Source organism: Embiotoca jacksoni, unplaced genomic scaffold (genome assembly GCF_022577435.1).
Source record: "Embiotoca jacksoni isolate LCO1_2020_lvr unplaced genomic scaffold, fEmbJac1.0.p SCAF_22, whole genome shotgun sequence".
In the NCBI taxonomy this organism is placed as follows: Eukaryota; Metazoa; Chordata; class Actinopteri; family Embiotocidae; genus Embiotoca; species Embiotoca jacksoni.
In genome coordinates, this window is record NW_027185363.1 from 2,591,930 (window position 1) to 2,608,295 (window position 16,366).

Sequence of the window (16,366 nt, forward strand, 5' to 3'; positions counted from 1 at the left end):
GTCCTGCTGCTGAGACCAAAACAAATGGTGAATTTTCTCCCCAGGGACACAACACTGTCATCTGGGCTTGTTAGCATTTATTTTTTTACATTAAGAAAAGTACATTGGGAGCCCAAACGTCCAGGGTTCAGATATTTTAATTAGAGACGATAACAGTTTTCACCTTGCATCCATGTGGCCATTTTGTGTAAATAATTTATAACGTGGTGCCATACGGAAGATTGTGCAGCTGGGTGCATAGAAATCAGTTTCACTATTACAGCAGACACGAGTTAGATCAGTACGACTGCACCTCTGGGACAGAAGCATGGCACTTTTCGCTGCAGACGCTGATGCAATTTTCCAAATGTGACGCACAAGTCAGAAATCAAAATCCCAAAAAGCCTTTTTTTTTTTTTTTTTTAATAATCTATATAACTGCAGTCAGAAACCGATTTTGATTTAGTCAACTGAAATCCATCACTTGGTCAATAGTTCATCAAATTTTCAGAACAAACAGTCCGGTCGACATCACACGTCAAATGATGTGACGGTTAACTATGTAATGTCCTAAATACACTGTACAACTGTCTGAAAAAAATTAAAGCATAGAGTTAGAAGGGGACTAAATGTCACATTTTCCAACATCTGGTCTAATGGTTACTAACACTTTAAAGACGCGTGGTGGGGCACGGAGCTCCTTCGAGCTACCGGGTAGATCGCAATCTGCGAGTTGGAGACCCCCCTCATCTAGACAAACTGAGGTCTAGAGGGGCCGTTCGGGGGGCCGTTAAGATCTGCATCGGGTTGGGACTGAACGGCTTTGGCCAGAGTCTCCAGCTGAGTCACGAAACGCTGAATCTCCTCAGCAGAGCTGCGAGTCCGGGCCAGAGGGAGGTGAGCAGGAAGAGGCTTCCGATCTGCAACGCAGATAATCTGTCAGAACACGTGACATGAAATGAGGGTGACGTCTGAAAGTCACCAAAAACGGTTGAGTGAAAACACAAGGTGTCTCCGGGTGTCACTTTTTCTTTTCTTTTTTTTTTTTGTGCTGCCCACCTTGAAAAAACTGCCCGCTGCATGATCTGGCAGCCACTCCAGACAAGGCCAACCACAAAACGGTGTCCGCTCCTTGTTCTACGCTGCGCAGCCTGTCACCCATCATCTGGTGGAACTGAGGCATTGACGCGGAAACGGCTGCAGACATGGGACAAAAAAATATTGTTAGTGGTGTTATGAGAGTGTGTCGGATTAATATTACTACAACAAAAACGACCAAAAAAACCTCGCGCATTCTTTCTGACGTTTTCGTCAGTTTTGTTTTGCTTCTTGTGGACCACACCTTTTATTTTGAAGGACAGTTTTTGTGGAATGACAAATAAAGAAAGAGATAGCACTGAGATAGTTGGTTAGTGGCCTCATGAGAGAGTACCTGGTGTATCTACCCAGCCTGGGTGCATGACAGAAAAGTGAATGACGGGGTTGGCCTTGGCCCACTGTTGTGTCAGCACCACCTGCTGTCTCTGAAAAGACATAACGCATTGTTATCTTGAGAACCTCCATCTTCATCCATCTTACCTCAATCTTCTTCATTACTTTGGTTTTTATTTTTGCATCAGTTATATCATCAAATACAAAGCCAGTGAGGTATGCCGATACTCCACTACAGATCCAGAAGTCATTTGAAAAATACTCGCACCTAAACTTGACCACATCTTCCTCTCCTACCTTGTTCTGTGCGTAGACCTTAACGCTATCAAAGTAGCCCTTCTCTGACTGCAAGTCATCAGCTCTGAGTTTCTGGACCAGCATGCCTCCTGAGGACACAGTGATCTAACGGGGGGGGAAACAGAGGTACCACAATGCGCTTATAGACAACAGCCACTACAAGCATGGACAAAAGTGTCATTATGCTGTCCACATTATGCAGATGAAGACTTTGTGTGTGTGTGTGTGCTCCTAATCCTACCACTCTCGGATCCCGGCTCTTCTGTAGAAGTGGTATGAGAGTCTGGGTGAGGACAAACACCCCTAAAAAGGTGGGAAAGAGTCACACATTTAAAACTGCAAAGCAGCGCGACACCGCACATTGAGTGAGGTCTCACCCATGGTGTTGGTGCCAAAGTTCTTCTCCAGTCCCTCGGCATTCAGCTCTCTCTTGTGCACCATACACCCCGCGTTGTTTATCTGCCACAGCGCGGGAGAGAAGTCCGTTCAAACAGATGGAGCTTTAATAGTATTTAGAAATAAGGATTTGAAAGTACATTGTTGTGCCAAACAACACAGGAGACGAGTGAGACCTACCAACACATTCAATGATGGATGCTGCTTCTTGAAGGCCTCTGCAAACTCCCAGACTCTGCGTGTCTGTGACATGTCCACAATATGGATGTATACCTCCTGTATGAACAATAAGTGTTTTTTTTTTCACAAATCATGGGACTCGTCTCTCTTCTTTTGGCTACTTATTATCAGGCATGTTCAAAGCGAACACGCTCACCGTGTTCCCAGACTGATTGACGATGTCCTCCCTGGCCTCGTCCGCCTTCTCTCTGTTCCTACACACCATGTGGACTGTCCCACCTTGCAGACAAACAAATCATCTTTATTTTCTCTCCCATCTATAAGGTGTGTGGCAGGGAACAAAGAAGCCAGCATTTACCTTTCTTGGCTATAGCCATTGCTGCAGCTCTGCCAATCCCGCTGTTTGCTCCGGTGACCATGAAAGACCTGCCCACCACAGATACATCCAGGTCCTTTGGCTCAAAGTCTCGAGACGCTGCCTCATATCCCTTCCTACAGAGACACAGGGGAGAACACGCTAATCAATTACTGCTACAAACTTGAGAGGGCTATAGATTTTTCAGAAAACTGTGACAATCTGCTCCATTCAAATCAGGCCCGGCTCTGTCGGTAAGAGTGTTGTTATTGTCGCTGGTGTTCGGTTTTCTGATGTAGGAATTCAGACAAAGTTTTCATACTATCAGGTTCGGCCACCAACGATTCGCTCGTTTCACGTAATTGTTTTGGACCGGGCAGGGCGTTGTTTGTCATGGTTAGCCGTACCGGCATGGGCCTGCTCGATCGGGGAAAGCAATATCCAGCTAACTCTCTGGTTCACTCTGTTTGTTACAGTTCGCACTATTAGAGGTGAAAACTGTCTTCCAAAATGTTAGGACATATCAAAACAGCTCTGATTTAAGCAGTTTCCTTGTATTGTTGTTATTAAATGAATCAGTCACTGTAGCACTTCATGATACTTTTGATATTTTTTTATGTTAATATTTAGTTTACAATCAATGCCTGCACCTGCTGAGGGTAACACTGTAATTTATGGGAATTGCGATCGAAGAGGCTTGTATTATAAAAACAGGAAGCCTTAGAGAGATTTGGGAATTGCTACTGTTGTTTTATTTTATTTGATGGGGATTGTGTTTTTTTTCTTTCTTCTTCTTTTGATCCTGGGAGGTGACTTTAATTTAATTATTAAAGATCCTGATCTTGACAGATCTTCCTCCAGACCCTATACCATCTCAAATTCTGCAATAGCACTGAAGACATTTACAGAACAACTTCACCTAAGTGATCCACGGAGATCCACTAATCCATCTGTAAGGGCTTTTTCCTTTTTCTCCCACGTTCATCACACATATTCAAGAATTGACTTCTTCCTCATTGACAACAGATTTTTACACTGGACCTACTCCAGTACATACCATAGTATCGTCATTTCAGACCACGCCCCCACTTCAATTGACATATGTTTTCCTAATCATAGCTTCTCATCAGGACAACGGAGGCTCCCTCCCACAATATTACTGTATCTAACACACAATTTTAAAGATTTTTCTCAGGAGAAATTTCAAATTTGTTACGGATGAATGACATCCCTGACACCGCTAGAGGAGTTCTCTGGGAAGCGTGTAAAGTTTACCTACAGGTCCAAACTATTTCTTAAGCCTCACACCTGAAAAGATCAGAATCGGCTAAGTTGGTGGAGATATGAGACCGGCTTCAGGAGGTTGATGCGAAATATGCTACCACTCCAACCCCTGCACTTTACAGTCAATGCCTTAAGCTCCAAGCTGAGTATGACCTGAGTATGACACTCGAAGCAATGTTATTTTGAAATGGGAAAGAAGACGGGTAACTTTTTGGCTCACCAGGGCTATGGTGCTTTCGAGACTGATCCCTAGGATTAGGTCTCCCTCAGGGAATGTTTTTACTGACCCTAAGATGGTGAAGGATGTTTTTTTTGAGTTATTATTCAGATCTTTACTCATCAGACTGCTCACCTAAGGTATGGAGCGGGCATAACCCTCTGGAAATGATCACGTTCCCCAAAATCAGTGACGACATATGTAACAATCTTGGAGTTCTGATCTCGACCATAGAAGTTCAGGAGGCAATTAGACTATTACAGAATGGTAAATCGCCGGTCCCTGATGGGTTCATAGTCGAATTTTACAAAACATACTCCAACCTAGTCTCCCCACTGCAAAAGTATACAATGAATCATTTTCAATAGGACGGCTACCCCCAACACTATCTGAAACCACAATTTGTCTACTTAAAAAGGACAAAGACCCTCTATTATGCAACAATTACACGCCCATTTCCCTTCTGAATGTTGACCAGAAGATCTTAGCCAAGGTTCTAGCTGCACATCTGCAGAAAGCCCTGCCACCTCTGATCTCTGCAGACCGAACAGGTTTAATGGCAGGACGAAGTTCCTCCTTCAACACTAGGCGGCCGCTTAACATAATCAGTTCCCCAAACCATGACACTCCTGGGACAGTCTTATCTTTAGATGCTGAGAAGGCGTCTGACAGTGTCAAATGGAAGTATTTATATTATATTCTGGGAAGATTTGGCTTTAGCTCAGACTTTATAGCCTGGATTGAGCTGCTCAATCACTAACGGTGTGAAATCCCGCCCTTTCGCTTCATGCCGTAGCACCAGACAAGGGTGTCCCCTCTCGCCCCATCTGTTCGCTTTGGCCATTGAACCTTTAGCCATCTGGCTTCGGGGCAAGGGGGGATTCGAGGGCATTTCCAGGATGGGAATCACACACAACCTGTCACTATATGCGGATGATCTCTTGTTTTATGTCTCCAATCCTGTCTCATCCCTTTCAGTTGTCAAAGATATTCTACTCCAATTCAGAAAATATTCTGCTTATAAATTAAACTTTCATAAAAGTGAACTTCTCCCCATGAATGCGTGAGCCAAGGAACTACCACAATCTTGCTTTCCGTTCAAAGTGACCTTGGAAGGATTTAGATACCTTGGGGTGGTTACGCCACATTTAAAGATCTCTTTGCCAAGACCTTTCGTCGTCTTGTCGACAACTGTAAATCCGATATGTAAAAATCATAAAAATGGTAACTTCCCAAATTCCTATATTTGTTTCAACATATTTATGAAAAAAATGTTTTTTTTCACCAATTAGATCAGATTATCTCCTCATTTCTGTGATTTAATAAACCCCCTCGTATTCAGAAAGTAATCTTATAATTTCCTAAAAAGTCAGGCGGATTAGCTCTACCAATTTAATCCAATATTATTGTGCATGTAACATTGAAAATCCCTTCAATCCCTCATTACTACCTCCTAAAACCCACGGGATCTCAGAAAATCCAGTTGTTACTAACTCGCTCAACATCTGGATACAATTCCGTAAACATTTTGGACTGGACATACCTTCTACTTTGGTCCCAGTCTTTAGAAACCATTTATTTTCACCCTCTGTGTCTGATGGGTGCCTACGTAATATTAAAGACTTTTATAAAGATGGGGACTCTACAGATTAGACACTTCATTAAATCTGAATATCCTAATTTTCCTAATCATCCCCCTGGGCCTCTGATTGACTCTTTGCTTGCTTTGGAACCTCTGCAAGAACGCTCCATCTCAATTATCTACGGCTTCACTGACTCCTTTAACTCAGACCAGACATCTGAAACAGACCTGGGAAAAATAAATTAGTAAACCAATATCTGATAACCGCTGGGTTTGTATTTTCGACTTGTCCCACTATTCTTCTATTTGTGTGAGGCACAGGCTGTTGCAATGCAAGGTTCTGTTTCATATACACTACACAAATGCCCGTATTTATCCAAATATGAGTGACAGCTGCAATAGGTGCAAACAGTCACCTGCCAACCATACCCATATGTTCTGGTCCTGTCCAAACTTAAACGTTTTTTGGGACAGAACTGGGTATAAAACTTGACCCTGAACCCCTCACAGCATTATTTGGAATCCAACCACCCGAAAGATTTGATCTGCTGTCGACGGGGTGACGCATCCTTGCCTTTACTACACTTTTAGCTGGACGCCTTATATTATTTACGTGGAAACACACCCTCCCGCACTCACACAACAGTAGGTTAAAGGAGATCCTAAATCATATAAAACTTGAAAAGATCAGATTCTCACTCAGAAACTCCAATGCCTCCTTCGAAGAGACCTGGAAACCCTTTATAGACTACTTGGAAGATGCTAAAATCCAACCAAGTGGACTAACAGAACCCCCCCCCCCCCCCCCCACACACACACACACACACACTTTTTTTTTTTAAATGTATTTGTTTATTTTTTCTATTTTACTCTTTTTTTATTTAGGGGTTTTTGGTTTTGTTTGAATACATTTTTACACCACATCTCTTCAGAGTTACTAGTCTGTTTGTTATATTTGTCATTTCTGTATTCAGTAGCAGTTTGTCACAGTTACACTGCCTCCAAGCAACACACGGTTGAATGTAATGTAGATCCCAACTTTCTGGGGGTAGTCCTGTTCTCCTTCTCTGTCTAAAATATTTACAAAATCAATAAAAAGATATGACAAAAGAAGACAGTGACAATCTGCATTGTTTTTCCACATCTTAGCTCCAGCAGAGTCAGGTGATGAGAATGGCATCCTCAAGACACACAAGCTGTCAATAGAACTATTGTAATTGTGCATAAAGGCCAGTTTGTTTGGTGATGTGTGCCACACAGCGATCAGACCTTTGATATTTCTCTGACAAGCAGCTTTTAGGCTTAAATAAATGACGAAATACATTTTATAGGCCAAAAAAAAAAAATCCTATATTTACTTAAACGGTCAACAAACGGAACTGACAATAGAGTCTGTATAGATCAAGCATCTCTCAATTTGACCACACATTTAGGCTATAGGTAGCACCAAAGTGATATCGTACTGACCTTGTATACTGGTGGATCCCATTCAAGAACCAGATGGTATTTCGGTATAGAGACATGTTATCAACTGGACAACAATCCCCCCACCCAAAAAAAAAAAAAGTACAGCAGTATGGCGCGAGGTAGGAGGGGAGGGAGCACTTGCTGCTCTCTGGCGACCCTAGGTGGGAATAGCACTTAGACTCACACCCTGACAGTCAAGCCATGCAAGTTAAAGGTTTATCAGATCAGTCACTAAAATGCCTTCCTGTAGTCTAATGGCAGATCTCGATCTAGGCCTGGCTGCGTGCTCCCCTGTAACACAAATCTCCTGCAGCCAATCCAGATGGTTGTGAGGTCTGATGACGCGTCGCTCCTCCGGCGGCCAGGAGGGCGGAGTTAACCAACTTTCCCTCTGAACTCACTTGACGAAGGCGAGATATGTGTTCGGCCGGACCAGCTGATCCTTGGTGAAGGTTAAAGTGCATCTTTTCTAATCTTTTCAAGTGCGTCTGTATCTCTTGGCGTTGCGTCAAAAATGGTAAGTGTTCGGTGGTGGTTTTAACGCATGATGGGAGCTGTAAGATAGCGTCAGACTGTTCACCTGTTGCACCTGTTGTCGCTGACAGGTTGCTAAAGGTAGAAGCTGCAGCTACACACCACTCCCTTTTACACCGGGGCAGGTTTTTTTTTTTTTTTGTATCCAGGCCTCTTTCCAGTAGAAATTTTTTTTTTTTTGATTTAATTGTGAGTTTTTATTGTGCGTATCACACTTTTTTACGACAGTCGGAAGGAAAGGTGTACGTTTCCTCAACCGGTCCCAGTAAAACAGGTTTCGTCACTTTACGTCGAGTCCTTCTCTTCGGGCAGTTTAATGCTTTCCATATTCATTTGCTTATGGGGATAACAAAAGCTTACAAAAGGGGATAACGCACCTGGAAATACCAGTATAAGGACTAGTTTTAGGTCAACTGTTTTCTCTAAATAATCCTGATAATGTATTGTTACTTTCCTTTCCAGTTCCTCGTTCTTTATTTTGTTTGAGACCAATTGAACTCTGAAATCACCCTGACTTATTTAATTAAAATGGCAAAAGTATAGAAAACTATTCTACAATTTCTCCAACATTTTTGTTCTTTTGAATGAAATATTAAAAACATGCAAATGTAATGCTGCACACGTCACCTGTGTTATATAGTACTTAACCTACTTGTAATTCAGTTTAGCCTATTGGGTATTTTTAGTATGCAAGTGGTGTTTGGTGGCTTTTAAGTGCACTGTTTTGATGCACAACATGGTTTAGAAATGATGGGTGGACCGGTGAGTCTGTGAGCATTGAAGAGGATTTGAAACGTAGAAAATAATTGAGAAACTTTGCTCAGCTTTCTCTTTCTTCGTCCTTTGTTGTTGCATGAAAATATTTGTCCACTCAGTTTCAAGTCAAGTTGTAATGAAGATCAAAGATGTTTCAGAGAGCTGTAAAAACTACAATATGCGAGACCCTCAATTCTGAAAGAGGAAAAACTCGCCACAAAATAACATTTATCCTTAAAGTCTCTCAAAGATCAACAATTAGAGGAAGACTTAAAAGAAACAGCGTGGCAGGTTGTGACCGGTGGAGGTTAGGGAAAATGAATGTCTTGTTTCGAAATGGAGCCAAACCTTCCTGCTGCAGGAACAGATTCTCTAAACATCCAAAATGCATGCTGGACTCTCGTGAAAATTGGACAGGAAACTCTTAACTACCTCCTTCCTCAGTTGTTCATTGACCTTCAAAAATCTGCCTGTCAAGCCTCTTTTTTTTTTTTTCTTCTGTTAAAAAGTTACTCGTTGATGAGTCATATACACAGCAGTTCACTTGTTTGATCCTTGGTATGTGTGCGCGGCAGTTTCTAGTTAATGATGTCCTTTGGAATAACTTTGTGTGGATGGGTCTCCACTGTCCACACATGCATCATGACCCCCCCCCCCACCCCCCCACCCCACTGACCACGTGTTGCGCCGGTTTCATCAGATGCGCTTCCTGCTGCTCTTCAGTCGCCAGGGGAAGCTACGTCTACAGAAGTGGTTTACACCCATGTCAGAACGTGAGAAGAAAAAGATCATCAGGGACATGACCACCATGGTGTTGGCACGGCAACCACGCTCGTGTAACTTCCTCCACTGGAAAGACCTGAAGATCATTTACAAGAGGTGAGTCCCACATGTGGTTCAATGTGTTTGTTGAAGCTGCTTAAATTAGCTTTGGTGTTTCCCAGGTGAGTGTTCTTTTCATTGATAGTTAAGCCTATTTTATATTATTTATCCCCACAATAAAACCTTATAATTATTCCTGTGTTCACTTCTCCTCAGGTATGCAAGCTTATATTTCTGCTTGGCCATAGAGAACCAGGAGAATGAGCTGTTAGCCCTGGAGGTGATTCATCGCTACGTGGAGCTACTGGACAAATACTTCGGCAATGTATTTTACTCTCTTACATTCAGTACGCCAGTGTATGATGTAAACTTTGATGGCTGCACAAATCAAGACCATTGGGCTGTGAAGCTTAAATCAAACTCCATTTTTAATCCACAAATCTATATATCGAGGTATATTTCTGCACTGTGAACGCTCTGATTTAATGCAAACCACATTAATGAACATCCTTCCTCCTCTCAGGTGTGTGAGCTGGACATTATCTTTAACTTTGAGAAGGCCTATTTTATCCTGGATGAGTTTCTGATGGGAGGGGAGATACAAGAAACCTCCAAACAGATTGTGAATCGCTCCATCGACGCCTCAGACATGCTCCAAGAGGTGAGACGCACTGGCACACACGCACACACGCACACACGCACACACACACACACACACACACACACACACACGCACGCATTTACATCAAAACACAAAGCATAGCTTGCCTGTGTGGTGTGAGCGTGTAACATCTGTTGCATGCCTCGGTGTACTTCAAGCAATAGTGACGTGTTTTCAAATGTAGTTCAGAGTGTTTTTTCTTTGTTTTTGAAATCATGGCTGTGGGGTATTTTTGAAAGGTCCAGATGCCTGAAATGTGCCTGTTGTGGGAGCTTTAAGTGTATTTGAGTGTAAACTACTCGGTGCCATTATAAGTGATGCTGCTGAGTCCCTGGTGTGTCTCCTTCTTCTTCCTCATAGGGCATGTGGATATTAGTTGTCGCTCCTTTTTTTTTTCTTTCTTTTTTTTTTTTTATAGATTTGTGTTTGTGCTGCTGTTCTTCTTCCCCCTTAGTCTTCCTCTCTGTCCCTCTGCCAGTGTTATTGCGAGTCAGAGACAAATCTTGCGTTAACACGGTGTACATTTTTAGTGTTTGTCTGATGCTTCTGGCTCTCCCTGTAGGCTCGTGGCTCTGTGTGGTAGATTTGAACTGGGTGTGTTGCTCTGCGCTTCTGAGTGGGGCTGACTAACACTTTTAATCTAGCGTTGGATTATGTGCAGTGTAGCCTCGCATTCATTGTGACTATTATCGCTTCAGGATGACAGCAGTGAGTGGTATGAGGTGGAGCTGTTTGGATGACCTTGAATATGGACAGAAAGGTTAGATGTTCTGCTTGTGTTAGTTACTTGATGTGTGTTGGTGTACTCAGCACTTAATACCAGGTGATGTGTAGACGTGTGCCTGTGAAATAGTAATTGTATTATAATGCTATTTTTCTTGTTGTGCCTTTTCCTATAGACCATGGAGGAGTATATGAGCAAACCTGCATTTTAATGCAAGAAGGGGGGAAAAAAAAAAGGACACGAACTAACACAGCGGGAAGGAAAACAGGAGCCACATGTACTGTAAATGAGTCAAAGAAGTTTCGAAGGATAGACAAAGGATTTACTTTCATTCTATTGAACATTTTTCAAAGGAGGAAAACAGCATGCTGAATGACTGCTCACCATCTGCCTGAAGCATGGCTCCGTCTAGCTCCACTTTAGTATCATTTTTGTTCACGGTCATGCAGGGGAGGGGTGGCCGTTATTAACTTTAAATTAAGTAGTAATAGGGGGAGGGTATGGAAATCATAACAATGAAGGGATTTTAGATTTATAAAAAATTGTTTGCATTTACATTTAAATCATGTATTAATACACTGGAATTAAATTATGTCAGTCTGAAAAAGTTTTTTTGGAAAATGTATGTAACGCTAGTCAATATTACAAGAAACTGGTTTCAGTTTGATGGACCTCATATTACTGTGGAGTGACAATGCTTTGCCTTCATACCATTAAATAATTCTGAGTCTGAAACTGATCATGCTAAATTTCTTACCGTTTTTAATCTGTAACTCATGTGTGGGACTATCAGGCTTCAAAAGGAGCAGCTGCTTGCGTGGGTGTGAGTCAGTCAATTTTTATATACATATATATATACATATATATATATATATAATGTGTAATTTATGATGTTATGATTAAAATGTTTATTTTGATAAACAGTCTGCTTTGAGGATTCATTTTCACCATAACTATTTTATCTGAAGGATTCATTTGATTTCAGAGAAAATATCCAAACTCTTAACAATTTAGGGATTAGCTTGGGAAAAACAAACAAACAAAGAAAACCTGTCATAATTTTAATCTTCAAAACTATTTCCTTTTTGTTAAACCCTGGCTCCCTATTAAGCCATTTTTAATAAAGCAACACAACTCAGAAAGAAGAAAAATAATACCGCTGATGCTTTATTCATCTGTGATTGATCACACATTGTTTAACATGTACAAAATGGTTTAAAAATGAGCATACATAGCACAACCACTGGTAGGCCAACAATACAGAGCTTCGCAGTATGAAAGGGTTGGAAGGCAGGCGACGGTCTGATATTTAGACTTGGAAATAATTATCCATAATAATAACATTAAATCCACTAACCCTGAATATATCACGAGTCACAACAACACTCGTTCTCAGCCCGGCACGCTGCCCTAATGAAAAATCCCGATATTATGTTCCCTATAGCACTCCCATCATTACACTGTGTGTGTCTCCAAAGGCCCAGTCAGCATTAATTTACATGTATATTCACATATGTAATTGAATAGTTTGACATAGAGGAAAAATAAGCATTTTTACCATTACTCAGTTGATTATAGTTGAAAATAGAGGGTCGTTTTAATGCTGTTTACAGACACAATTCATGTAAACAAATTTTCAACACCATCACAAAACTTATCAACAAATCGGATTGGACTGTAATTTGATTAGAGTATTGATGTGGCTAACTGGCAGTCTGAGAGTGACAAGTTCACATCCAATCAAAATAATTTGAGGATGGCTTTTGCCTCACGGATTGCACCTTTAATCTCGTGTTCTTGCAGCAAGTAGGGACTGGTATTTTTTTTTTTTATTTTTTTTTTTTATTTTTATTTTTTAATTATATTTGACTTGTAAGATTGCTATAGTTCATTTCTGTCAGGTTGATATTACCAGCTATAGTTCATATAATAGAAATTTGTAAACTAGATCACGTCCACCAAACTTTATTTTTGAGACAGTATAAATACTATATTCATAATTTCGTGCGTTTTGCAGCAGATCAGGCTACATCCCGGCCACTATTTTTTCACGGTGCTCCATCTCGTCTTCGTTCAAGGTTTGTGGAGCAGAGGTCTTGGCCGTTATCGCCTCATTCCCCTGCATCTCTGTGGGCTTTACTTTCTCCTCTGTGGCCACCTCGGTTTCCCTCTTGGCCACGAACCTTTTCTCGGTGTCGGCCTGCCCCAGGTAGTCCTTCATGGCGCGCTCGTACAGCTCGTAGGGGAACTGTCCCTTCAGCTGCGCCTGGGTGTCGCGCTTGGTGATGGTGTTGGGGTACTCTGTGAGGATTTTTGCCGCCAGGTAGGTCGTCACCTCGTCTTCCACGTCGCCATCATCGTCGTCATCGTCAGCACCGTCAGCTTGACGTTTCAGGGGCATCTTGTTGAGCTCGGATAGAAACAGGTTCTCCCTGCGTCCGGAGGAAGATGGGATTTTAATTGGACCCGAATTCGCAGCAGGTTTGGACGCCGCTGGGATTCTGTCTGTGGACTGAGAGGCCTTCATGGGTCTCTGCACCACGGGATACTCGTTACTGATAGTCTCCACCCCGATGATGTCTAAGAAGTCCTCTCTGTCCATGTCTTCAGGGGCGGGCTTGCTCTTCACCGGCAGTTTGCGGCTGAAGTACCTGATCTTGGGGGTTTGGCCGGTCGTGTATCGAGATGAGGCTTGGGGTTCGCGGTGGAGCTTTCTGAGCTCCTCCGTCAGCAGCATATCGATAAGGTCCTGTGGGGGGACGTGGAGCTTCAGAGAGAGCTCCAGCAACTCCTTCACTGTCCGGGGATCCACGATTGAGGGTCGGATCAGTCTCTTTCTCTGCTCACCGGTCTTATCCCTCTTCTGAGTCTGGTCGCTCATCTCCAGGACCTTCAACAGGTAGTAATCGACCAGCTTGGTGTCATCATTACCTTCCTCTTGGTTCTGGCTGGCCCGGCGTTGCATCTCCTCCCTCTCTGGTTCCTCCTGGTCACTGAGCGCCCTTTCCATTTCCTCGTGGCTCCTGTTGACCATCTCCTCCGTCTCCTCCCTCTCCTCCACGGGAACCCACTCCTCTCCTCCGGCCACATCCTCGTACGCCGGATTCCTCAGGCTCAGCCCGTCCTCCTCTACGTCATCGTCATCCCCGAACACGTCCCTCTTCTGGCCAGCGACTGTGGGCATCCTCCCGAGCTCTTCAAAGATGGAGCGTAAATTGGCGAGGCTCTGGGGTGTGTACTGCTCGTCCAGGTCCTCTGTGGCCCGCTTCGAGGCGTCTGTATTTTCCTCGTCCTCAAACATCAACGGGTATTTCTTATGCGGTCTGGGGAAATTACCGTAGTCTCCCGGCGCGCTCTCGGGGATTTCAGTGTCTTTGGTGCGATGCCTGTGCGTGCGGCGGTCGTTTCTGGGCGCCGATGCGGGACTCAGCTTTGCTTCTTTCCCGGCCTGGTCCTGGAGAGACTTGAGCAGAGCTTTCATCAGGTGCTCTGCGGTAATGTCCTGCCTCTGCATGCCAGGGGCAGGCTGTCGCTCCCCGGGACCCTCATCCTGCTGCGAGGCGAGCTGAAGCAGGACCCTGAACTTGTCCACTTCGTCGTAATCCACGGGTTCAGCTCGGCCCCCGTTTCGCTGCTTCAGGTTCTCAATGTACTCCAGGGCTTTGATCATATCGGAGCTGGGGGGGTAGGCAGCCGGCTGCCCCTCACTCTCCCCGCCTCGGAGCCTGTAGTGGCGGGGTAGAGACGCAGTCTGCACGGCGCATCCATGGAGGAGGAAGGCAAGCAGGACTACGGCTCCCCCCGCGGGCAACTTGTGGTGGAAATGCAGCATTATAGGAATTTATTACCTGTACAACAAGAGAGTGTGGAATTTTAGTGAAGCAGAAAAGAGAAAAAAAGAGAATATCAAGAATTTTTATGGCTGAAAAACGGACTAAAGCCACGAGCTGGAGCTGGAACGGGAGCTGGAGCGAGTCTGTTTTGATCCGGGATTTTGTGCCTATCAGGGAGTTACGCTCCGCAAATTGAATGATATGATGCCGTGCGTGAGGAGATGTATTCACATCACTGGGTGAGTCACTCCCCGCGTTGTTATGGGCAACCTCAACATCCGATTCCCTCTTGGCAACATAGACCTTAATTAAAAAACGTTTTCTTCCTCGTTATTTCACTATAGCAACAATTCATCACAATCACAGATGGGTGTGTTTCATCACACATTTTTAAAGCCACATTTTAACACAGAGTATCGTGATCTGTGGTTAGACGTGGAAAAAATACATACTGCCTTCCAGTCTAATACATTTAGATTTGAAGTAATAAAAACACATTTTTAAAAAAAAGCCCATCAAAACCTATAAAAAGAAATACGGGTTTTACCTTTGGCGATAAAGCTCAGACAGCAGTAAAGGTGTATGGCATCTCCTCAGGAGCGGAGCTGTTCTCTTCTGTTTTCAGCACTTGGACAGCTCCCCTCGTTATATGAGGCGACACCTGACCACTGCGTCATCACACAACACACGTAATAGCCGGTCCCGAATAATCCATATAAATGATTCAGGTTTATGATATGGCATACTAAAGAGTTTGCCGCGGTAAAAATAGACTTCTGTGCTGTCTGTTTCACCGCTCCGCAGAAGCAATTGACTGGAGAGATCTTTAAAAGTCTGCTGCTGCGTGTCTCACAGAAAGTGCTTTATTTGTGTGAATATTCAGTCATTAAAAGGGATTTAAAATGTTTATCTTCAAAATTATAGTTTAGATCCGAGGAAAGATAGCCTATTCAAATGTTCCTTTTCAGCTTATGTTAAAAAAAAACCCACACAACTTGAAAAAACAACTCTTATGCACCAGTTTAATGAGACTGTGTCATCATAAAAAAAATATAAAGCCAAAGTAGGCTATAGCTACTTAAAAATGCATTTCCTTTTGCTCCGATTTGTCATGAAAAGCACTTTTAGTCAGTAAAACAACATGCAGATTTTACCATCACTGCCACCCTCCGTCGTGGCAAATGAAGAGTTAAACCCTCTAGCGATGACTCACAGGCTAAAACCACCGCGGAGTTGCTGTCGCAGTTCAGCAGCTCTCTTCCTCTCTCCCTCTGTCTACCGTCTCTCTCCGCTGGCAGAGATGGTGATAAACACCCTCCTGTCGGCTGTGGGCCAAAGATCCGGCATTCCGCAGGTCAACAAGATAAAGGGGCCACAGAGCAAGCAACCTGCCGATAAAAAGGTCATGGATGGGCGGTGACAAAAGTTGATGGTGAGATCAAAAGCCCTACTAAACACTTTGGCATTTCATTCGCATAATAACGTCGGTGGTACTCGTCAAAAACTGGCATCATAATTACCATCATACAGTAGACCTAAGGTGTTGTGGTTCAGAAAAAAATGATGCCACATTATTCACCTATTTCAAACTGAGATTTTTTTTTTTTTTTTTTTCAAAATCGAGCTAAAATGCTCAATCAGCTACTGTTTCATATTTTTTTTTAATAAGAAAAAGTCGAAATTATTTTTAGCTCCAAGATGAAGCTGAACTCGCCTACTAAACTGTCGCCAAATATTTAAGCCCTTTGATATATTTAATTGAATTTATATTCACATTTCCAATATGTGCTCGTGTTTTATGTGTTCCCTGTTTAAGTCCTCGTTGGTGTCCCCCTTCAAGCCCAGTCC

The 16,366-nt window shown here is 43.1% G+C and overlaps 3 protein-coding genes across 5 annotated transcripts; 1 reads left to right on the forward strand and 2 right to left on the reverse strand.

The window, feature by feature from the left end:
* Nucleotides 1–19: 19 nt before the first annotated feature.
* Nucleotides 20–7,449, reverse strand: dhrs12lb (dehydrogenase/reductase (SDR family) member 12-like b). Its single transcript, XM_069157247.1, has 10 exons — nucleotides 7,189–7,449; nucleotides 2,642–2,775; nucleotides 2,480–2,562; nucleotides 2,284–2,379; nucleotides 2,085–2,166; nucleotides 1,949–2,010; nucleotides 1,708–1,812; nucleotides 1,412–1,502; nucleotides 1,039–1,176; nucleotides 20–899 (listed from the first exon to the last, which is right to left on the reverse strand). Exons 1-10 carry the CDS (start codon nucleotides 7,242–7,244, stop codon nucleotides 730–732), a joined length of 1,017 nt encoding a protein of 338 aa, XP_069013348.1. The 5' UTR covers nucleotides 7,245–7,449; the 3' UTR covers nucleotides 20–729.
* Nucleotides 7,450–7,472: 23 nt separating this feature from the next.
* Nucleotides 7,473–11,599, forward strand: ap1s3b (adaptor related protein complex 1 subunit sigma 3b). 3 transcript variants are annotated; one of them, XM_069157249.1, is made up of 6 exons: nucleotides 7,473–7,705; nucleotides 9,179–9,357; nucleotides 9,517–9,625; nucleotides 9,824–9,961; nucleotides 10,660–10,721; nucleotides 10,861–11,599. In XM_069157249.1, the coding sequence occupies exons 1-5, from the start codon at nucleotides 7,703–7,705 to the stop codon at nucleotides 10,699–10,701; spliced, it is 471 nt and encodes a 156-aa protein (XP_069013350.1). In that variant the 5' UTR covers nucleotides 7,473–7,702; the 3' UTR covers nucleotides 10,702–10,721; nucleotides 10,861–11,599. The 3 variants fall into 3 exon arrangements, with proteins under 3 accessions (XP_069013350.1, XP_069013352.1, XP_069013351.1); XM_069157251.1 differs by having other exon boundaries at nucleotides 9,202–9,357; nucleotides 10,861–11,598; XM_069157250.1 differs by lacking the exon at nucleotides 10,660–10,721 and having other exon boundaries at nucleotides 10,861–11,593.
* Nucleotides 11,600–11,827: 228 nt separating this feature from the next.
* scg2b (secretogranin II b) lies at nucleotides 11,828–15,151 on the reverse strand. The gene is made up of 2 exons (XM_069157236.1): nucleotides 15,066–15,151; nucleotides 11,828–14,533 (listed from the first exon to the last, which is right to left on the reverse strand). The coding sequence occupies exon 2, from the start codon at nucleotides 14,515–14,517 to the stop codon at nucleotides 12,712–12,714; it is 1,806 nt and encodes a 601-aa protein (XP_069013337.1). The 5' UTR covers nucleotides 14,518–14,533; nucleotides 15,066–15,151; the 3' UTR covers nucleotides 11,828–12,711.
* Between the last annotated feature and the right edge of the window lie 1,215 nt (nucleotides 15,152–16,366).

Excerpts from the sequence above, each read along its gene's own strand:
- dhrs12lb (XM_069157247.1), bottom strand. The coding sequence starts at position 7,244 with ATGTCTCTATACCGAAATACCATCTGGTTCTTGAATGGGATCCACCAG. Across the intron at positions 2,011-2,084 it reads CTTTGGCACCAACACCATGG|GGGTGTTTGTCCTCACCCAG; the intron begins GTGAGACCTCAC and ends CCACCTTTTTAG. Across the intron at positions 900-1,038 it reads CAGCGGGCAGTTTTTTCAAG|ATCGGAAGCCTCTTCCTGCT; the intron begins GTGGGCAGCACA and ends TCTGCGTTGCAG.
- ap1s3b (XM_069157249.1), top strand. Across the intron at positions 9,358-9,516 it reads CTGAAGATCATTTACAAGAG|GTATGCAAGCTTATATTTCT; the intron begins GTGAGTCCCACA and ends ACTTCTCCTCAG. Across the intron at positions 9,962-10,659 it reads CCTCAGACATGCTCCAAGAG|GATGACAGCAGTGAGTGGTA; the intron begins GTGAGACGCACT and ends TTATCGCTTCAG.
- scg2b (XM_069157236.1), bottom strand. The coding sequence starts at position 14,517 with ATGCTGCATTTCCACCACAAGTTGCCCGCGGGGGGAGCCGTAGTCCTG.